This window comes from Gigantopelta aegis, chromosome 13, assembly GCF_016097555.1.
Source record: "Gigantopelta aegis isolate Gae_Host chromosome 13, Gae_host_genome, whole genome shotgun sequence".
In the NCBI taxonomy this organism is placed as follows: domain Eukaryota; kingdom Metazoa; phylum Mollusca; class Gastropoda; order Neomphalida; family Peltospiridae; genus Gigantopelta; species Gigantopelta aegis.
Window position 1 is genome coordinate 2,492,317 of NC_054711.1, and position 24,599 is coordinate 2,516,915.

Sequence of the window (24,599 nt, forward strand, 5' to 3'; positions counted from 1 at the left end):
CACTCCAGCACATTGTTTAATCAGTAGATATTAGGAAAAGCAGACAATGTTTGCTTAACATTACTTAGTTGTAAGGTGGTATTACACATCGTGACAATAAAACCAACTTTAAGAAAAACAATGTTAAACAATAATAACAAGGCATCGGAAACACTGCAAATCTCCCTCGCAATAGATTCATTCCATTCCTTCATGTAACGTTTCATGAAAATCGGAAGAGAAATTAAGTCGCTTAAGCCATGTTGTCATATTTCTATTTTGGGTAAATGTGACCTTGACCTTAGACACAGAGAAGCGAAATGAACTCTTTCAAGACATCATGATCCTATCTTATATATCAAGTTTCATGACAATCGGATAACAAGTGAAGTTGCTAGAGTGATGACTTTGTTCTTCTATTTTCATTAATTGTGACCTTGACCTTTCACGCAGAAAGGAGAAACAAGAACACATTCACGATATCATTTATCTATTCCTATATATGAAGTTTCATGAAAATTAGACAAGAAATGAAGTCGCTATATAGAGTGGTGACATCATGTCACGTATATGTACGTATGTACTTATGGACGGGCACGACACTATATCCCCTCAACTACTCGTCACAAGGTGATAACAAACAAAAAAACTATTCAAACAAACAAACAAACAAAAAAAGCCTATTAAAACCAACCTGGTATGTTCCTTGTGAGCAACTTTCTGGAACCACTGTTCCACCCGGGCATTTGTAACCTGGTGGACAAATTCCCCCTACACCCGTTTGATTTCCTGCTGGTGTCGGGGTGTCGACTCCGGAGGTGCAGTAATAACCTGCGTCACAGTCACCGACTGGGGTCGTCAGGTTGGTTGTGTCACAGTATTTTCCTCCATCACACTGAAGGCACTGGCTAGAATCTTCAAGGCCAAGGTTACTGTTGTAGGTTCCGGCCGGGCAGGCTGTCCAGTTACGTCCAGTTCCTGCTGGACAGTAGAACCCTGCTGGACAGAGGCGGTGGCCGGATGACGAGTTTCCTGAATCAAGAGGGAAAAAAAGGGTCATTTTTCATTAAAGGGACATACCCTAGTTTCAACCCGTGAAAATTAACACTAAGTTTAGATAATCTACAAACCTGTAACACATTTGGATAAAGTTACAATTGAGTAAAACATGACTCTGTGACTTTGAAATGGTGAAATACCCTTAAAAATAGACTAAAACGTAACTCCTTAACTGTTACTTCTCAGACGCACGTGCCTTTTTAAAAATAGGACAAATGCATTTTGTGATATTAAAAACACCAGGATGACCAAAAATACTTCGAATGTACAGAAAGAAATGTTTTATTTAACGACGCACTCAACACATTTTATTTACGGTTATATGGCATCAGACATATGGTTAAGGACCATATAGATTTTGAGAGGAAACCCGCTGTCGCCACTATATGGGCTACTCTTCCGATTAGCAGCAAGGGATCTTTCATTTGCGCTTCCCACAGGCAGTATAGCACAAACCATGGCCTTTGTTGAACCAGTTATGGATCACTGGTCGGTGCAAGTGGTTTACACCTACCCATTGAGCCTTGTGGAGCACTCACTCAGGGTTTGGAGTCGGTATCTGAATTAAAAATCCCATGCCTCGACTGGGATCCGAACCCAGTACCTACCAGCCTGTAGACCAATGGCCTACCACGACGCCACCTAGGCCGGTCGAATGTACAGAAATTGATAATCTAAACAACAAAATCTAAGTAAAGTATGATTTAAGTTATCAAAAACGGTTATAATAGTCAAACATATGCGTTAGTGTTTAAAAACTAGGGAATATCACTTTAAGTGTGCATTTCAAATGAATTAATGAATGGATGAATGGATGAATGGATGAAAGGATGAAAGGATGAATGGATGAATGGATGAATGGATGAAAGAATGAATGGATGAATTGATGAATGGATGAATGGATGAATGGATGAATGGATGAATTGATGAATGGATGAATGGATGAATGGATGAAAGGATGAATGGATGAATGGATGAATGGATGAATGGATGAATGGATGAAAGGATGAAAGGATGAATGAATGAATGAATGAATGAATGAATGGTTTAATGAAAATCTTATGACTCAAAAGTTCAGGTGTCAAAAAGACAAGACATACACACAGATAGGTACAGAGAAACAGACAGTCACACACAGAGACAAAGTTAAAGTTTGTTTTGTTTAACGACACAACTAGAGCACATTAATTTATTAACCATCAACTATTGCATGTCAAACATTTGGTAATTTTGATATATAGTCTTAGAGAGGAAATCTGCTACATTTTTCCATTAGTAGCAAGAGATCTTTTATTTTTAAAGTTTGTTTTGAATAATGACACCACTGGAGCACATTTATTTATTAATCATCAGCTATTGGATGTAAAACTTTTGGTAATTCTGACATAGTCTTTGAGAGGAAATCTGCTACATTTTTCCATTAGTAGCAAGAGATCTTTTATATGCACCATCCCATATACAGGATAGCACACCATGACCTTTGATATACCAGTCATGGTACAGTGGCTGGAACAAGAAACAGCCCAATGGGCTGACCCACCGACATACACGTCAGAGTCCGAAAGATGCCAACAGAAAGGTCCACAGAGACAGACAGCTTCCCAAACAGACAAAAACAAAATAGCAGCAAGTAACCATTAAATTAATGTTTCCGTATCAACGACCTGCCTTGAATTAGGGCCTCCACGAGTCCAAAATATTGGACTCGAGTACTTAAGGGTCAAACTCGACGCAGACCTGAGTACCCGACACTGGATAATAGTAAGGCTATGGAATAAAATAAACTAGCATTATGCATCTTAATTCCAGCGCTGAACATGGATGCCAAATCATGCCATTGATACAATGGCCCATTATATTGCATTCCGCACTGTCACATTCGGCTTTTGTTTACCCTCCATGTCTCATAGCCCTATAATGTAACTGGCGGCGGCGGCAAGCATAATATGGCAAAATTACATAAAAATATAATTAAATGAGAGTGCTCTTCCTTGCACGGGTGCTCAAGTCCTGTGAATGGACTCAAGTAGTGCTAGACTCGGCCTGTGCCCAAGTACTCGAGTATTCGTGGTGTACCTACCTTGAATGACTTCCTCTGGTACACAGTAGAAACCGGCCGGACATTCCAGACAGGTATCTGCCTGGGTGAAGTTCACAAACGTTCCTGGGTCACATGGTCTCGGCTGGCCACTCCCACCTGGACAATGGAGGCCAATCGGACAGGGCGTTTCAACAGGATTGGGGACGTCATTCCCTCCTGGACAGTAGAAGCCTGGGTCACAGTCACCAACTGGAGCCGAGAGACCTAAACAAAGAACACAAAACAATATGGGTATAGTTATTTAGAACACCCCAGGTAGTGATTGAAATCGTATCTACATACTACAACCACATGCCGGAAGTTAACAAATATAGAGATCCCAACAAAATGACACATACCTGAGCAAGCTATTACATATGAAGAGGTCTGATGCCATACCTATATTGCATTTATAAACATACATTTGTAAATATTACATCCAATTAACAGATCCCATTTTAGTAAGCATATATTGCGCAGCCATTTTGTACCATCCTAGTGAATATGCCCTCTAGCGAGCCGGTGGTTACATAATACTTAAGGTGTCATGTCAGGAATTAGTCTTAGAACTGAAGAAACAAGTGTACCTGATGTTTGCAGATGAATCGCAATGTTCTGTAATAATATCCATCCCAATAAGCCAGCAATAAGTATATATTATTTTTCAATACAAAATAAACCACCATTGTCAAAGTGTCGAAATAACTGTATTATGTTCTGTCCATACATTAACCCACATACTGAAATGATAATCAGAGTGTTTCATTAGCTAATGGTCATTTCTTTCCGTGGCCTGTACCTGTGGTTCTTGAGTGGCAGGTGTATATTTGGACGGTCACCAGTCAAGGTGTCTAGACACAAAAAAATATGTGCCAGCTTTATTAAGATCACAGGGTATTAATTGTGGGATAACCGGCCACCCCCAAAATGGTAATGGACATTATCAGCAGTCCTGCTTTATTACTGTAAATAATTCTGTAAAACCGTTGATTAAGTAGACTTTCCCATCTAAAATCACAAAACTGACCAATTACATAGTCCCAAGAAAAGAAAACTATTACTTGTGTGTCGTGAGTTAACAGATAATTGTATAAAAATAGTCACTAAATAACAGGGGTGGCTGTATATCAGAGGTGGAACTGTAACAGTTGTTGGCTGTTAAAAGGCAGCAGTAAGTATCTGTATAAAAGAGGTTGCTGTTTAACAAGTGGCAATATAACAGAGATGGCACTACAAGAGGCGACTGTAAAATAAAGACTACTATAAACAGAGGTGATTTTATAACAGAGGTGACTGTATAACTGAGGTGGAACTATAACAGTTGTTGGCTGGATACAGAAGTGGCTATATAACAGAGGTGACTATAATACAAATGGTTGCGAAACAGGTTGCTCTATAACAGAGGTAGTTAAGGTGGCTGTATATGAGAAGTTTGATTGTTCGTACCTGTCTGGTTGTAATACAGAGGTGACTGTTTTGATAAGGTTTGATTGTTCGTACTTGTCTGGATGTAATACAGAGGTGACTGATAAGGTTTGATTGTTCGTACCTGTCTGGTTGTAATACAGAGGTGACTGCTTGATAAGGTTTGATTGTTCGTACCTGTCTCGTTGTAATACAGAGGTGACTGTTTTATAAGGTTTGATTGTTCGTACATGTCTGGTTGTAATACAGAGGTGACTGTTTGATAAGGTTTGACTGTCCGTACCTGTCTGGTTGTTTAACAGTGGTGACTGTTTGACAAAGTTTGATTGTTCGTACCTGTCTGGTTGTAATACAGAGGTGACTGTTTGATAAGGTTTGATTGTTCGTACCTGTTTGGTTGCAGTATTTTCCTTCATCACACTGGACGCACTGACTGGAATTAGCCAGACCCTGGGTGGTGGAGTATGACCCTTGCGGACAGGGGGTGGGGGAGCCGGATCCCTCGGGGCAGTAGCTGCCCCCGGGGCAGATGATCTGCTGGGAGTGGTTAGATCCCAGCTCACAGTAGTAGCTGAAATTAAGAACAATTTAAAGTAAATAATTAAATTTCTGTTACATTCATTACAACATAACATCATCCCATTGGTCCAGACAAAGCAACAGGAGTTTGTTCATTTTTCAATGAACGTAAAACTTACTTCGTCAGGGAACGTCATATCTGATGACATCATTTTATGTGGACAAATTGTCGTATTGAGCGTTATTGTTTATGGATAAAACATAATTCAAAATAAAGTATGACATTTTAGTGTTATTATTAGCCTGTAAATAAAGTGACATTTTAGTGTTATTATTAGCCTGTAAATAAAGTGACATTTTAGTGTTATTATTAGCCTGTAAATAAAGTGACATTTTAGTGTTATTATTAGCCTGTAAATAAAGTATGACGTTTTAGTGTTATTATTAGCCTGTAAATAAAGTCTGACATTTTAGTGTTATTATTAGCCTGTAAATAAAGTCTGACATTTTAGTGTTATATTAGCCTGTAAATAAAGTATGACGTTTTTGTGTTATTATTAGCCTGTAAATAAAGTCTGACATTTTAGTGTTATGATTAGCCTGTAAATAAAGTGACATTTTAGTGTTATTATTAGCCTGTAAATAAAGTCTGACGTTTTTGTGTTATTATTTGCAAGTATGATTCAAATTTAATTATAAGTATTGTCTGTTATTTTTTTTGTGTTCATCTGGGTATGAACACAAAAAGTCATCCGTAAACTTGTGAGAACGGCTTCACCGATTCACACACTTTGCAGATGATTTTTTGTTTGTTCATACTCCGATGAACGTAAAAAAAAACCCAGACAATCTTTAAATAATTTTTCAAATTTAACAGACAAATTGTTATAAATGTATATAATATATTTTTGTGTTAAGAATGTCTTAAGTAAATATTTATTTGGTAATATGAATCGCTTGCTGGTTTGTTTTGTTTTTAAGGGGTCTTTTTTGCCAAATATTCTGTTTTACTGATCCCAGTCTCCTTTCATGCCATGCAGTAAATCCCTTCTGTACAATGCCCTAACTCACCCTGCATCACAGAAACCAGATACTTGAACCATGCCCATATCTTGACAGTAACTCCCTTCTGTACAATGCCCTAACTCACCCTGCATCACAGAAACCAGATACTTGAACCATGCCCATATCTTGACAGTAACTCCCTTCTGTACAATGCCCTAACTCACCCTGCATCACAGAGACCAGATACTTGAACCATGTCCAGTTCTTGACAGTAACTCCCTTCTGTACAATGCCCTAACTCACCCTGCATCACAGAGACCAGATACTTGAACCATGCCCATATCTTGACAGTAACTCCCTTCTGTACAATGCCCTAACTCACCCTGCATCACAGAGACCAGATACTTGAACCATGCCCGTATCTTGACAGTAACTCCCTTCCGTACAATGCCCTAACTCACCCTGCATCACAGAGACCTGATACTTGAACCATGCTCATATCTTGACAGTAACTCCCTTCTGTACAATGCCCTAACTCACCCTGCATCACAGAGACCAGATACTTGAACCATGCCTGTATCTTGACAGTAACTCCCTTCTGTACAATGCCCTAACTCACCCTGCATCGCAAAGACCTGATACTTGAACCATGCCCGTATCCTGACAGTAACTCCCTTCTGTACAATGCCCTAACTCACCCTGCATCACAGAGACCAGATACTTGAACCATGCCCGTATCTTGACAGTAACTCCCTTCCGTACAATGCCCTAACTCACCCTGCATCACAGAGACCTGATACTTGAACCATGCTCATATCTTGACAGTAACTCCCTGCTGTACAATGCCCTAACTCACCCTGCATCACAGAGACCTGATACTTGAACCATGCCCATATCTTGACAGTAACTCCCTTCTGTACAATGCCCTAACTCACCCTGCATCGCAAAGACCTGATACTTGAACCATGCCCGTATCCTGACAGTAACTCCCTTCTGTACAATGCCCTAACTCACCCTGCATCACAGAGACCAGATACTTGAACCATGCCCGTATCTTGACAGTAACTCCCTGCAATGCACAATGTACAGTCGGTCTCCACTCCCAACCCCGTTCTGTTGTTGAAGGTCCCTTTGGGACATGGGACTGGTTCGGAGGTCCCATCAGGACAATAGTGTCCTACAGGGCAGGTATTGGCGTCCGTGCCTGAAATAGAAAACAAAAATAAGACTAAAAGTAGAGGTAGATAAAAACAAGCATTCTGAGAGTAAAGCTAAAGCACATTTTTCTGACCTCTTAAATTGAAGGGCCATAACTGTGAACAATCAGTAAACTGCCATAAAAGTCAAACTTGATCTGTAACTGAACACGATAAAGCTATATACAAAATGTCAGCTAGTATCTTAAGGCATTGCAAAAAGAGTCTGGAAAACAAAATTTTCATATCTCCTAAGTAAAAGGGCCATAACTCTGTCAAAAATGGATAAATCGCCAGGAAAGTCAAACTTTATCTGTAACAGTACATGATAAAGCTAAACACAAAATTTCAATATCTTAACCCTTTCAGACTTGTTAACCCATTGTCTTCAAATGCCCCAGGAATTGATACATTTGACTGTTAAACAAAGGATAAATTTACAGATGGTTTTTTGATAACTTATTTATTATTCATAGTAGAAGACTGGTTCAAGCATATTTGTAAACGTAAATCAATTTTCTATGAGAAGGAGCTCATTATTATACATATAGAGAGGTATATTAAACAAAATCACTGGTTATAGAAACATACCAAATTTCTATGAAAATGTGTAAATGAATAAACCCATTTAGAAAATGTTTCCGACCACGTGCAAATCTCGAAAGTGGAATTCCATCGGAATTATCACTGTTACATTATGATAAAACATCACTATCGCGGTAATTTTCTGTGAAGGTCGTATTATAGAAAATGGATGTCGCCATTGTAGTTAACAGAACAGTTATACCAAATAGGCTGAAAAGTTCTGAACAAATGAGCACATTCTCACGGCAAACCATGCAACACTTCTACAGGATGTTGTTGTTAGCACTGCCTCTATTGCGCATGTCAACCTGTGACAAATTTGGTGGTAAATACAAACTGAAAACACACGACGAGATTTCCCGTTCTGTAGTATGAACGGTGATTTTTTTTTTTACAGGATTTCCCGTTACATAGTCGGAAAGGGTTAAGGCACTGTGAAAAAACTATTATAAAAAACTATGTGGGATAGATAACGCACAGACAGACAGACAGACAGACAGACAGACAGACAGACAACGGATTTATCAAGGAATTTCTGAAGGGGTCCCAAGTCTGATGGGATTGGGACAATTAACGTGAGTAAATCATACTTGATGCAGTACGCCATTGTTAAATGAATGTATAACAACAGACACATATTAAATATATATATTGGGAATTTTTATATTAGAAATTGGGAATTTTCAGTGCCACTTCCTTTTGGGTAGGGGTCTATGTTCGGACCCACAGAACGCCTGGATAAATCGCTGGGGCCTAATTGACAAATGTCTCTTAGGCTCTGCTAGACAACAAAGCATCCCAAAGTTTCGAGAGTTTAGTGAATTAGGCCCCTGGCCAGACAACAGGACGGTGATTAAAACCTATACTCTACCTTGGTCAGGTGTTGAAGTCTTAGCATTCTGTTTGCAGAAGTAGCCAGCGGCACACAGATCAACAGGGGTCACCATCCCGGGTGTGGGGCAGTAATATCTGGCCAGGCAAGGCGTACACTGACCATCTGACTGTATACCTGAAACGAGAACAAATAAAATATATGAAGGAAGAAGGAAACGTTTTATTTAATGACGCACTCAACACATTTTATTTACCGTTATATATGGCGTCAGACATATGGTTAAGGACCACACAGATATTGAGGGAGGAAGAAGGAAGGAAATGTTTCATTTAACGACGCACTCAACACAGATTATTTACGGTTATATGGCGTCGAACATATGATTAAGGACCACACATATATTGAGGGAGGAAGAAGGAAGGAAATGTTTTCTCTAACGACACACTCAACATATTTTATTTACGGTTAAATGGCGTCAGACATATGGTTACGGACCACACAGATATTGAGGGAGGAAGAAGGAAGGAAATGTTTTATCTAACAACAAACTCAACAGTTTATTTACGGTTATATGGCGTCAAATATATGGTTAAGGACCACACAGATAATGAGAGAGGAAACCCGCTGTTAGCTGATTAGAAGCAAGGGATCTTTTATATGCACTATTCCACAGACAGGATAACACATACCACAGCCTTTGATATACCAGTCATGGTGCACTGGCTGGAGCGTGAAATAGCCCAATTCGCCCACCAATGGGGATCAATCCTAGACCGACCGCACATGAAGCGAACATTTTACCACTGGGCTATGTCCCTCCCCATAAAACAAATGAAGACAGCAAAAAATGTTCTCAATATTTGCGATGGCTACAGACGATGATCAGTTCAAATTATTTTCTTACTTATATCCAATTAAGGTTCAAGCACGCTGTCCTGGGCACACACCTCAGCTATCTGGGCTGTCTGTCCAGGACAGTGGGTTAGTTGTTAGTTGATTAGTGGTTAGTGAGAGAGAAGAGGGTGTAGTGGCCTTACACCTACCCATTGCGCCCTTAAGAACTCGCTCTGGGTGGGAGCCGGTACCGGGCTGCGAACTCGGTACCTACATGTACCAGCCTGTAGCCCGATGGCTTAACCATTGCACCACTAAGGCAGATGATCAATCCTGAACCCATCCCACGTCAAGACTAATAAGACTCCATCATATGTGGTCATGTGGGATAGAAAAAGTACACTCGAGGTGGTGGAAATTTCGACCTAGGAACAGCCTTGCAGAGTTCCAGGGTCGAAATTTCCACCACTGATAAATAAACTATTATTTTACACGAACAAACAAAGATGGCTGGAAAAGTAACTTCTTTATTTGACCATTTTAAAATGATAAAAAGGTTTAGATCAATATTTTGTTATTAAAACTATTATAAAAGCTATCTTGTTAATTTGTAGTGTTAAATGTTTCATGTGTTAAATAACATTTAACACTACAAATTAACAAGATAACTTTTATAATAGTTTTAATAACAAAATATTTATCTAAATCTCACCAACTGGCATTAATATGACATCATATATTACCAACAATGTAATACAATGTTAAACACAATGATGTCATAGCCTGTACAATATAAGATTTATCCCATATGGGCCAACACAAAGGAATGGGTTTGTCTTGCATAGCTAGGGATGAGAGAAAACACTGATTAAAATCCCTTTGGATGATATTATATAAAAGGGTGGGAAAACTGCATTAATGTATGATTTCAGGATAAAAAAGTTTGCTTTGTTTAACGATGCCACTAGAGCACATTGATTTGTTAATCATCAGTGATTGGATGTCAAACATTTGATAATTTTGACATGTAGTTTTAGAAAGGAAAAAAGAAAATTTGTTTTGTTTAATGACACCACTAGAGCACATTGATTTATTAATCATCAGCTATTGGATGTCAAACATATGGTAATTTTGACAGTCATAGAGATGAAACCCACTATATTTTTCCATTAGTAGCAAGGGATCTTTTATATGCACCATCCCACAGACAGGATAGCATATACCACATGTCTTAGAGAGGAAACCTGCAACATTTTTCCATTAGTAGCAAGGGATCTTTTATATGCAACATCCCACAGACAGGATAGCACATACCACAGGTTTTGATATACCAGTTGTGGTGTACTGTCTGGAATGAGAAATAGCCCATTGGTCCAGTGACAGGGATCGATCCTAAACAGACTGCACATCAGGCAAGTGCTTTACCAGTATTACAAAAAGATAATTCTATTTTACCGACCTGTCAGGTTGCTGAAGGTTCCAATTGGACATGGAAATTCATTGGCGTATCTCGTTCCCGCTGGGCAGTAGTGTCCCATTGGACAGACGGTGGTCGAGTTGTCAAGGGTAACAATTGACATGGTGTTGTCACAGAAGTAGCCTGGTGGACATGTCTTACACACATCCTGAGTTGTCTGATCTTGGTAGGTCCCATTCTCGCATCTGATTGGATCACTGCTGGCCACTGGGCAGTAGTGACCAATGGGACAGCTGGAAACAAAATTAAGAAATTAGTGCTCTGTGTAAGATGAATTATGATTGGAGGAGATGGAGAGAGAGATATGAAGAGAGAGGGAGGGGGGAGAGGAAGAGGAAGGGGAGAATGAGGGAGGGAGGTAAAGAGAGGAAGGGAGATAGAGAATCAGATAGACACAAAAATACAAAGATAGAAACAGATACAGAGAATACACAGACAGACAGACCACCCAAAAGCCCCATACCTTCCTGAAACACACACACATTTATCGATTTCACACACCTTATTTCTTGCACCCCCATACATTTATCTCCTTCACCCACCTGGTGTCATGTGGAGTGGACGTATTCTGACCACCTGGACAGTAATACCCAGCGCTGCAATCGCTATCACCCCCAGCCCACCCCACAGATAGTAATACCCAGCACTGCTATCAGCCCCATCCCACTCCCAGCCCACCCCACCCCCACACTAATCTACTTCACCCACTGTGTGTCATGTGGAGTGGATGTATTTTGCCCCCCGAGACAGTAATACCCAGCGCTGCAATCATCCCTCAACCCACCACACAAAGATAGTAATCACACCCAGCCCACCCCACAATATTCTACTTCACCCACTGTGTGTCATGTGGAGTGGATGTATTTTGCCCCCCAAGACAGTAATGCCCAGCGCTGCAATCATCCCTCCACCCACCACACAAAGATAGTAATCACACCCAGCCCAGCCCACCCCACCCCACACTAATCTACTTCACCCACCTTGTGTCATGTGGAGTGGATGTATTCTGCCCACCAGGACAGTAATACCCAGCGCTGCAATCGCCTGTCGTGGCGTCCTGACCCGACCCGGAACAGTAGCGCCCCCCGGTGCACAGTTTGCAGTCGGACTCCTGAGCCTGCTGGGTGACATCCAGGTAGTATCCCACGGGGCAGGGCATCGCGCCGCCAACGCTACCCTCGGGGCAGTAGTGGCCCACGGGGCAGACGTCACCAGTTGTGCCGTCAGTCGGGGTCGACGTTGTTGCATTCAGGATGCAGAAGTATCCTGTAGGAAGGAGAGGAGTGTTTAGTTATTGAAACCGGCCTTGGTGGTGTCGTGGGACAAGCCATCGGATGTAAGGCTGATAGATACAGGGTTAGCAGCCCGGTACCGGTCTCGGTGGTGTTGTGGTTAAGTCATCGAACATAAGGTTGGTAGGTACAGGGTTCACAGCCCGGTACCGGCCTCAGTGATGTCGTAGTTAAGCTATCGGACGTAAGGCTGGAAGGTACCAGTTCCCACCCAGAGAGAGTTTTAATGACTCAATGGGTAGGTGTAAGACCACTACACCCTCTTCTCTCTTGCTAACCACTAACAATTAACAACTAACCCACTGTCCTGGACAGACAGCCCAGATAGCTGCGGTTGGTGCCCAGGACAGCGTGCCTGAACCTTACTTGGATATAAGCATGAAAATAAAGAAAGAAAAGAAGTTATTTAAAGGGATAGTCTCAAAGTTACAAAGTGTCTTATTTTGATATTTTTATATGTATTTTTGATAAATGATTATTAATTAATTGATCCCACCATATATAAGTTACTAGCGTCTTATTGTGACATTATTAAATGAATTTTTAATAAATAATTACAAATTAGTAGATCCCAGATATTTAAGTCACAAGTGTCATATTTTGCTATTTTTAAATGTATTTCTGATAAATCTGAATGAGGAAACCATATTCCCAGATAAAAATTGTATCTCTGCACAAGGCAGAGTCGAAAGGATGTTTTTTGCAAAGTTGTAATTGGTTCCATGATCCACTATCAGGCGCTCACCCTTAGGCGGATCCCACATATAAGATAAAAGTGTCAAATTTTGCTATTTTTAAATGTATTTCTGATAAAACTACAAATTGGTGGATCCAACATATAGATTATAAGCATCTTATTTTGTTAGTTTTACTTTTATTTCTGATAAACAAATACAAAGAACAGGATTTGTGACACTTTAGTCTATTTGATATAGTGACCCTGCAGTACATTTTGATAATCATCAGTAGGTGTATAGTATATAGTATCTGTGACATTTGGTCCTATGTGTTATTTAAAGATCAACAAATATTAGGTTACAATTTCTTACACACATAAATTTCCTGGCAAAAAAACACCAAAACATAAAATCCCTATTTCTTACACATTTCTTTTAAAACAAAACACAATTATATATATAGAGAATTCGTCACGAGTATTTTTTAACATGGAAAATATCCGAGTCTATGTTAATCGGTATTTGTCGAGGCTCTGCCAAGACAAATACCGATTAACTAGATGAGGTTGATATTTTACATATTAAAAAACATGAGTAGCGAATTCTATTTATCCTATAACACTTCTAAAATAACATTTTAATTCTATTTTTAGTAAATCACAGTACTAAGTCGCTGACATCAGTAATATGAAGTCATCACGATTAGCACAGATAAGTTTGACGTCACGCATTTTAAACAAATCTTTGAAAACGTTATGCTCAGTTACACGGGTCTTGTTGGCTTGTAAGCAAATGACCTATCCACAGCAACACATTACCTAGAGACCTTGCAAATTTGCGTATCATTATTAACCGGGTTAATACACTAAAATTATCACATGGGTTTATGACATGGATATCATGGGTAAGTTATAGGATAAATATATATATATACAATTGCCATGGCAACCAATCTGACCTGCAGTGCAGTTTCCTGTTGGTGAAGACAATCCAGCTGTCTGACAGTATGTTCCTGGGTCACATGACCAAGGAGCAGACGATCCGATTGGACAGTATGAGCTTGGCTGGCACTCCCCGCCCTCTGGAGCAGACGGGGTAGAAGTACTGGCATTGGAAGTGCAAAACCAACCTGGAATGGACAGAAACAAAAATGTGTCAAAGTGTCCTACTTAAAAGACAAACACTAAATATAGAAGGAAAAGAATGATTTTCATACACATCTTAGATAATGGTTTTTTGCCCACTGGACTGAACTGTCCAGCTTTTGCATGGTGATAGATAAATCTGTCTGGCCATTCAGGGATAGATGATTTCTACATACGCCTGATGTCATAACTCATGTGTTACAACGACTGATGTCATGACTCATGTGTTATGACGACTGACGTCTTAACTCATGTGTTACAACGACTGACGTCATGACTCATGTGTTACAAGGACTGATGTCATGACTCATGTGTTACAACGACTGATGTCATAATTCATGTATTACAACAACTGACATCATGACTCGTGTTATGACTGACATAACTCGTGTTACGACTTGACATCATGACTCATGTGTTACGACGACTGATGTCATGACTCATGTGTTACAACAACTGATGTCATGACTCATGTTTTTCAGAATTATGTTGAATTATTTATTACCCATGTTGCCATTTGATGTTGGATCATTGTTTCAAAAATATTTAAACAAATTAATATTTTTAACTTTATATTTATGGTTACATTTTTATATCATTGCATAATGTGTACTACATTTTTCTGCGTATGAGTAAATTAGTTTGTAGGTCAAATATTTATGAATTATTATAGAATATGGTTTATGGTTTAAAAAAAACAATTGTCCCTTGAGTTGGAATTATCTTATCTATGCTTCCCAATGGTGATAGATTCTATTAATAAACAGTGGTTTGCTGTTGTTAATTTGCAATTTATTAATAACACCTAATACAGCTTAAATTTACAAAAAATTTATTAAAATGTAACATGTTTTAGATACAATTCCTAACTAACTTTGGTGTGCCCAAGACAGATATGCTTGAACCTTCAATGGATGTAAGCATGTCAAATGATGGAAAGAAATGTTTTATTTAACGACGCACTCAACACATTTTATTTTATGGCATCAGGCATATATGGTTAAGGACCACACAGATATTGACAGAGGAAATCCGCTGTCGTTAATTCATGAGCTACTCATTTCGATTAGCAGTAAGGGATCTTTTATATGCACCATCCCACTAACAGGATAGCACATACCACTGCTTTTGATGTACCAGTCGTGATGCACTGGCAGGAGCGAGAATTGCACAATGGGCTCACTGATGGGGATCGATCCCAAACCCACAGTGCATCAAGCGAGCGATTTACGTCAAATGATGGACTGATTAGTCATATGCAAACTAAAATACGGTAACTCAGACACTTGTTATGGAGAATAACTTAGTATAATATTGTTTAATATAAATTTAATATAAACATAAAACCATACCTGCAGAGCATTTTCCTGTTGGGTAACTCAAGCCTGCAGTCTCACAGTAGTCTCCCCCTGGACAGGGGAGACAATCCTGCACATCTCTTGCCATTGTCAAGTTGTAATAGGTTCCAGCTGGACACGGGAACTGATTGGCCGAAGTCGTCCCTAGGGGACAGTAGTAACCAGATGGGCAGGGGGTGTCTAGGAAAGTGTCTGTTCCTGTAGTATAAATAAATCATAAAAATATATAGTGAATGTATTCCTTTTTAACCGATTAACTTTTTGACCAAAAAAAACACATTTCGGCATACAAGTACATTTAACTTTTATTCCCACATTTTCATTTCAGAATTTTATAAATAAATAATGTTCATTTGTGAAAGGGTAAGTATTATTTTCATAGGGTTTTCTTACTTTTCTGATATTTTAGAGCAGTAAATGTTGTTTAAAATTATGCAAAAAATCAAATAAAATTACATTTGTGGCCACATGTCCAATATTATGGCCATTATTCTAAGCCAGTGTATTTAACTGACCACCATTTGTTTCGGAAAATGAACTATGATTCATCTCCCAATACAGTATTTGCTGTTTTTCATTCAATTTGTTAAAGTTGTTTTTTGTTTAAGAACATCACTAGAGCACATGGACTACAGGATGTCAAACATTTGGTAATTTTTAACATATAGTCCAAGAGAGAAAATCCACTATATTTTTCTGTTAGTAGCAAGGGATCTTTTATATGCACAAACAGACAGGATAGCACATACCACAGCCTTTGATCTACCAGTCGTGGTGCACTGGCTGGAATGAAAAATAGCTCAATGGGCCCACTGACAGGGATCGATCCTAGACAGACTGCGCATCAAGCGAGCGTTTTACCATTGGGCTACAACCCAAACCCCAACATATAATAATGCAAAGTACTGTGACAAGACACTACACATCTCTAGACATCATTACCTTCTAAGCAGTAAAAGCCAGCTGGACACTGGGTACAGCTTGCAGCACCCGTCTCATTACTGTATGATCCCGTCCCACACGGCAGGGGCTGAGTCGTTCCCTGGGGGCAGTAGTGCCCCTGGGGGCACACCCCTCCTTCTCCCATCTCGTCTCCTGGCATTCTACATGTCGTGTTCTCGAGAAACGTTGTGTTGCCACTTGGTCTTGGTCTGTCGACGCCGTACACGCAGTAGTGACCAGCGTCACAGGGACCCTTGGGTTCGGTGGCTGCCAGAGAGTCACAGTACTGGCCACCGGTGCACGGTTTGCACTGGCTCTCCTCTGACAGACCGGTTTCGTTGTTGAAGGTTCCACGAGGACAGGGCTGCCAGTCTGCGTTTGTACCGGCCGGACAGAAGTATCCTGTGGGGCAAGGCGCGACTAGGTTCCCATCATTGCAGTACCTTTAAAATGAAAATATATATGTGTAAAATAAACCTGGCTCAGCATGTTACCTTTAAAATGAAAATACATATGTGTAAAATAAACCTGGCTCGGCATGTTATCATTTTGTCATTTAGTAGACATCATTTTATTGGGGGTTTTTGTTACAATAGACAGAAATCATCACCAAGGGAAACAACTCTACTAAATTTAAAATTTAAAAATTGAACAGCCTCATTATCAAGATATTCACACCAAGCGGCTGTACAGACACCACATTCCGATGCCATCGTGTGTTTCATGAATATCCTGTTCGCACATAGCACAGGAAGATGACTAACCAATCCAGGGCAACAACTTACCATCAAGGGAGACAACTGTCCTAAACAAAAAAATTCAAGGAAGACAACTCTCGTAAATAAAACATTTCAAGGACAAAACTCTCCTAAAAAAAAAAATTCAAGGGAGACAACTAACCAGCACGCTGTACAGACATCACATTCTGATGCCATCTTGTGGTTCATGAATGTCCTGTTACCACACGGCACTTGAAGATGACTAACCAATCTAGGGAAACAACTTATCACCAAGGGAGACAACTCTTCTAAAATAAAATAAAATTTCAAGGGAGACAACTAACCAGCCCGCTGTACAGACATCACATTCTGACGCCATTGTGTGGTTCATGAAAGTCCCGTTCGCACACGGCACAGGCTCCGATGAGTTGAGTGGACAGTAGTGACCGATGGTGCACACGTAATTGGCCGGCCGTGACGAGTTCTGACCTGCTGGACAGTAGTAGCCCGGTTCACAGGGACCGGACGTCGTATTGAGGCCTTCATCCGAACAATACTGGCCGGCAGAACATGGTGTGCACTGATCAGACGAGTTGAGGCCTGTGTATGGGTTGAATGTTCCCTGGAAATGGAAAATAATAGAATACATTTCATTCTCGTTTATAACTAAGCTAAACATCCTTGCCCAAAGCCGAAAAGTGACCCTCCAGTGGATCCCAGCACACACAGGAGTTGCAGGCAATGAAAAAGCTGACCATCTGGCCAAAGCAGATATCTGCCTTCCACAAAGCCAATCCTCCATCTCATACGGTGACATTCAAATGTGATTGGAAGACCAGAAACAATGGATACACCCCTGACAAAGACTGCACACAATAATATTTGTTTAACAGTCTCATTCGCACATCTTTAAGTTTATTACATATAAATAGATTATGAAACTCATCTCCGATATCGTCTATATTACATAAAGTACATGTCCTTTGTTCTCTCGGTACACTTGACCATCTACCTTTCTCATTTGGTAAAAAATTACCAGATAGACGAAATCGGAGAAAAGTAATATATTATTTCTTATTTCTATGTTAAAATAACTTTCAAATTCTATTTTCTCTTTAATCATCGGTTATTGAATGTCAAACATTTAGTAATTTTTATATATAGTCATTAGTAGCAAGGGGTCTTTTATATGCACAATCCCACAGACAGGATAGCACATACCACAGCCTTTGATATACCAGTTGTAAAGCACTGACTCGAATGAGAAATAACCCAATGGGTATCCCAGTCTGACTGCACATCAAGTGAACACTCTACCACTGGGCTACGTCCCACCCCTTGTCTCCTATGTATACTCACACTTAGACGTCCCACCCCTTGTCTCCTATGTATACTCACACTTGGACATCCCACCCCTTGTCTCCTATGAATACTCACACTTGGTCATCCCACCCCTCGTATCCTATGTATACTCATACTTGGACATCCCACCCTTGTCTCCTATGTAAACTCACACTTGGACGTCCCACTCCTCGTCTATGTAAACTCACACTTGGACGTCCCACCCCTTGTCTATGTAAACTCACACTTGGACATCCCACCCCTCGTCTCCTATGAATACTCACACTTGGTCATCCCACCCCTAGTCTCCTATGTAAACTCACACTTGGATGTCCCACCCCTTGTCTATGTAAACTCACACTTGGACGTCCCATCCCTTGTCTATGTAAACTCATATTTGGATGTCCCACCCCTCGTCTCCTATGAATACTCACATTTGGTCATCCCACCCCTAGTCTCCTATGTATACTGACACTTGGACACCCCACCCCTCATCTCCTATGTATACTCACACTTGGACGTCCCACCCCTCGTCTATGTATACTCACACTTAGACATCCCCCCCTTGTCTATGTAAACTCACACTTGGACGTCCCACCCCTCATCTCCTATGTATACTCACACTTGGACGTCCCACCCCTTGTCTCCTATGAATACTCACACTTGGACGTCCCACCCCTCGTATCCTATGAATACTCACACTTGGACATCCCATCCATTGTCTCCTATGTGTATTCACAGTTGGACATCCCACGCCTCGTCTCCTATGTATACTCACACTTGGACATCCCACCCCTGGTCTCCTATGAATACTCACACTTGGACATCCCACCCCTGGTCTCCTATGAATACTCACACTTGGACATCCCACCCCTTGTCTCCTATGAATACTCACACTTGGACGTCCCACCCCTCGTATTCTATGAATACTCACACTGGGACGTCCCACCCCTCGTCTCCTATGTATACTCACACTTGGACATCGCTGTGGGACTCCGACTCCCTCAGGGCAGTAATTACCCACAGTGCAAATCTCATTGGTCTTTGAGCTTGACCCTTCCACACAGAAATAACCAGCTGAACACAGTCCTGAATAATGAAAAAAACAAAACTGTAAGCATATTGAAAGTGCTATCTGTGTACAAAACTTGAGTTCAAATTGAAACAAAAAGGTAAAGCAAAAATTATAGTTGGCAGCTATGGTTGAGCATAGACTCAAGATGTTAATGTGTTCTTTTTACCAGAATACTTTACAAAAACTATATATATTAAGGTATAACATTAGATATCACATAAGTCATTGCTCTTATTGTTAAGTTTTTGCTAGTGTTATATTACTTTAGCGAGTTTTGATAACAAATGATTTCTAAACATTGTCCCAGTAAATTGTAACCAGTGATGAATGCAAAAATCATGCACATGGTTGCCTTTTCCTATTTTATGTCATATATAGAGAAAAATTGCCTAAAATAGGTACTAACCTCTAAAGGTGATGCCACACAATGCGAGTGCCTTTTTTAGACAAATATACGATTTCATCAGTTTCATGTAATTTTGTTGAGTGTATAAAGTGGTGTATTATTTTGTGAAAGTTGTACCTTCGTTATTAGTCAAGCCTGGAGTCTGGCAGTAGTATCCAGCGTGACACAGTGTACATTCGGTCGCGTTACGGAGACCGTCGGTGGAGCCAAACGTTCCCGGCAGACACGGATCTGGATCAGCGGTTCCTTCAGGACAATAGGAACCTACAACACACAGAAATACTTTTTATTACATACCTATTCAATCTTACTATAGTGATAAAGGCATTCTGAAACCATGTGATAAATTTATTTTGTATTGCGATCTGAACCAGAACTTTTAAATGGGGAATTCCTTTTTCTTTTTACTGCAGTTAGCACCTTTTATTTACTGACGTCATATATGATTTACATATGACATTATATTGTATTTTAAACATTACAGAAAGCTGCCCCTAGAAAAAAATTAATGACGACATAATCAATTCACAATCATTATGGTAAAATGACTAGACATTCGTTTTGGGAAACATGAACAAATTAGTAGGTGACTGTATACTAGAAATACATTTTACTCCAAGTTTTAACAAGCACTGTTGCACAATGTTGTAAGTGGACCAGTAACTATAATTTATACTGAAATTAAATGACGATATGTCTGTGACAAAACATTGGGAACCAAATAACTAATTCATACTTAATTTAGATGACATCTCTGACAAAACAATGGGGTCCAAATAACTAATTCATACTTAATTCAGATGATGACATCTCTATGAGAACACAATGGGGTCCAAATAACTAATTCATACTTAATTCAGATGATGACATCTTTATGAGAAAACAATGGAGACCAAATAACTAATTCATACTTAATTTAGATGATGACATCTCTGACAAAACAATGGGGTCCAAATAACTAATTCATACTTAATTCAGATGATGACATCTTTATGAGAAAACAATGGAGACCAAATAACTAATTAATACTTAATTTAGATTATGACATCTCTGACAAAACAATGGGGTCCAAATAACTAATTCATACTTAATTCAGATGATGACATCTTTATGAGAAAACAATGGAGGCCAAATAACTAATTCATACTAAAATCAGATGAAGTAAAGTTTGTTTTATTTAACGACGCCACTAGAGCACATTGATTTTTTTATCTTATCATCGGCTATTGGACGTCAAACATATGGTCATTCTGACACTGTTTTTTAGAGGAAACTCGCTGTCACCATATAGGCTACTCTTTTACGACAGGCAGCAATGGATCTTTTATTTGCACTTCCCACAGGCAGGATAGCACAAACCATGGCCTTTGTTGAACCAGTTATGGATCACTGGTCAGTGCAAGTAGTTTACACCTACCCATTGAGCCTTGTGGAGCACTCACTCAGGGTTTGGAGTCGGTATCTGGATTAAAAATCCCATGCCTCGACTGGGATCCGAACCCAGTACCTACCAGCCTATAGACCGATGGCCTAACGATGATGCCACTGAGGCTGGTTAAATGAAATGAATCACATCTCTAATGTAAAAAAAATCTCACCCTGTGGACAGATGTCTGCATCTCCTGTCTGGTTTGGCGTCTGGTACTTTGCGAACCGTTTGCAGTAGTATCCAGCTGCACAGAGCGCAGTAGGCTCCGACTGGCCGACCACGCCACAGAAGTACCGGGCGGTACAGGGTGTACAGCTACCGCTGGAGTTCAGTCCCGTCATGTTGTTGAACGTGCCGAGAGGGCACGGGTACTGGTCACTGCGCTGAGTTCCTGAAACCAGAGACAAGACAAACGTTCTGAGAGTCCTGGGGTAAGCTCAGTCAACCACTTGTCGTTAACTTTGGCTACATTGGATTTTATGCCACATAGTAAACCAAATTACTACTTCGGGGACCAGTCAAAATAGTTTGCAAATGTTAGTGAAAATGACTGCCTGAACTAAAGGCAGGTAAAGCAATACATGTTCCCTACTGGGTACCACAAATTATTCTTCCAAGTTCAAGGGCCACAACCCCAAATTATCTTTATTTCATTTTTGACAGAGTTATGGCCCTTGAATAAATTCCCATGAAAGTCAAACTTGATCTGACCATAACTGTCAAATATGAAAGATAAATCACTATTTCAGCTCAAACTTGATCTGACCATAACTCTGTCAAATATGAAAGATAAATCACTATTTCAGCTCAAACTTGATCTGACCATAACTCTGTCAAATATGAAAGATAAATCACTATTTCAGCTCAAACTTGATCTATAACTCTACATGATAAAGCTATTCCACAGTGACATTATTTTCTGAGTTTTAACAAAAGAAGATATTTCATTTGTAACAGCTTAACATTAACTTACAATTATAAATGAATGGCTATTTGGTGACAAACATTACACTGCATGGTCTTCTGATTGTGCTTACCTGTTGGGCAGTAATATCCTACTGGACATTTCACCGTATCGTTGATGGTTACCACCCCTAAACTGTTGTCACAATAGTAGCCGGCAGGACACAAATCGCATGTTGATTGGCCAGTGTTCTCTTGGAAGAACCCACTGGGGCAAATCATAGGGGAGGCAGAGTGTTCTGGACAATAATGGCCGATGGTACACAGATACGGGTTTGGAGTTCTCTCCCCTTGAGGACAGTAGTATCCAGCAGTGCAATTTCCTAAAATGAAAAACAAAAGGGACATTTCAGAAAACAATTACAATATTTTAATGCTTTATATAAAAACATCCCAGACAGAATCATGTATGCTGCTTTAAATAATCAACTGTTTTTATTACAAATAAAGAAATGATTGCGCTAAATTTTAAGATCGCTAATATTTTATGATTTACAATATACAATTTATATATAGAGATTGAAGGATAAGAAAGGAAGGAAGGAACACATTTTATTTACGGTTATATGACGTCGGACATATGGTTAAGGACCACACAGATATTGAGGAAGGAAATCCGCTGTCGCCACTTCATAGGCTACTCTTTTCGATTAGCAGTAAGGGATCTTTTATATACACCATTCCACAGACAGGGTAGTACATACCACTGCCTTTGTTACACCAGTTGTGGAGCACTGGCTGGAACAAGAAATAGCCCAATGGACCCACCAACGGGGATAGATCCCAGACTGACCACGCATCAAGCGAGAGCTTTACCACTGGGCTACATCCCGCCCCTCATTGGGAAGAAATGATTTCGCTAAATTTTAAGATCGCTAATATTTTATGATGTACAGTATACAATTTATATATAGAGACTGCAGGACACATCCGACAATACTGAACTGACCTGAAGTGGTTGTCATGTTGTAGTCCCCACAGAACTCTCCGAATGAGCACGCCACACAATCAGATTCCTGCGTATTGCCCGTGCTAGCACTGTACGTCCCAGGACCGCACGGGACAGGCGATGCCGACCCTGCGATGCAGTAGTGTCCCGCTGGGCAGACGTCCCCGGTGCTGCCATCTACTGGAGCAGAGACTGTCGCTCCTAACACACAGAAGTAGCCGGACGAGCAGTTTCCAGTGGGAAGGTCAAGGCCGTCCGTCTGACAGAACGTTCCACCTGGACAGTGTTGAGGGTCAGATGAACCTGGAAAACAGAAAAATTGTGGGAAAATGTCAGACCAATTTAGATACAATACAGTGATGTGATATATATTTTAAAATAAAAGCTGAAAATATCTTTTAAACGCTGAAATCTCTCTACAATACCTACATAAAGCAGAGATGCCAATCCAGGCCTACAAAAATAGGAATCCTACCCCCACCCCACCCCATCGCCCAAAATAGCTATGTTATCAGTGATGGCTCAGGAGCACATTTTTTGACATTTTGGTAAAGTCAAGTTCAAGGCCGTACCCAATTGTTCAAAAGACTGATTGCTAGACTGGTTTATTCTATATCGCCACGCTTGCTATGCTCGCTATTCTACAATTGTTGACGGTGAAGATGGAAAAAGTGTTAACAACATTTGTGCCTTCCAAAACAGATCCGACACCAAATACGCGAAATTACTATTTTCGTTCAAAAAATCAGAATTTCGAACAAGACAATCATAATAGCGTAATCTATGCTTTAAATTCATATTGGTTCTGCCAAATTCATAATGGTCGGCATCTCTGCATAAAGGTATTTTTTTTAGCATTTCCAATCAAATCCAGTCCATTTTGTGGAAATTATTTTAAGCAAAAAAAAAGCTGAAATCCGTTAAAAAGCTGAAAAATCACATCCCGTTATATACTAGATGTAATCTGCTCTTTCCCTGCAAACATTTCGATGGGATGTCATGACCTTACACTGGGCTATTCCACAAACATATATACAACTGTCATGTAGTCTTCTGTAACCGAGGCTGTATACACAGCTGCCTTGTATAGACATTTCTATGTTATGTGATAAAGATGGCAGTATCCATTGCAGTTGTATTTGTAAAGAAGAAGATGATGTTTGTTTTCATTTAGTAGCAAGGCGGGATCTTTTATATGCACCATCCCACAGACAGGATATCTACAACTTCCAAATTCTCACTAATAATGTTTATTGGTCAATGATGATGCGATTCCCCTTTTACACTGGAAATGGTACAATATCATTTT

The 24,599-nt window shown here is 40.0% G+C and overlaps 1 protein-coding gene across 1 annotated transcript in view; it reads right to left on the bottom strand.

Moving 5' to 3' along the window:
- LOC121387601 overlaps positions 1 to 24,599 on the bottom strand; it is a 251,086-nt gene that overhangs the window by 108,090 nt on the left and 118,397 nt on the right. The window contains exons 59-74 of the mRNA XM_041518760.1: positions 23,291 to 23,593; positions 22,416 to 22,664; positions 21,548 to 21,769; positions 20,067 to 20,213; positions 19,442 to 19,557; positions 17,472 to 17,749; positions 16,409 to 16,851; positions 15,461 to 15,664; positions 13,922 to 14,092; positions 11,975 to 12,260; positions 10,977 to 11,227; positions 8,720 to 8,857; positions 7,082 to 7,271; positions 4,933 to 5,114; positions 3,119 to 3,343; positions 674 to 1,011 (exon numbers count right to left, since the gene is read on the bottom strand). Coding sequence (XP_041374694.1) covers positions 674 to 1,011; positions 3,119 to 3,343; positions 4,933 to 5,114; positions 7,082 to 7,271; positions 8,720 to 8,857; positions 10,977 to 11,227; positions 11,975 to 12,260; positions 13,922 to 14,092; positions 15,461 to 15,664; positions 16,409 to 16,851; positions 17,472 to 17,749; positions 19,442 to 19,557; positions 20,067 to 20,213; positions 21,548 to 21,769; positions 22,416 to 22,664; positions 23,291 to 23,593 — 3,743 coding nt within the window. The remainder of the gene's footprint in view (positions 1 to 673; positions 1,012 to 3,118; positions 3,344 to 4,932; positions 5,115 to 7,081; positions 7,272 to 8,719; positions 8,858 to 10,976; positions 11,228 to 11,974; positions 12,261 to 13,921; positions 14,093 to 15,460; positions 15,665 to 16,408; positions 16,852 to 17,471; positions 17,750 to 19,441; positions 19,558 to 20,066; positions 20,214 to 21,547; positions 21,770 to 22,415; positions 22,665 to 23,290; positions 23,594 to 24,599) is intronic.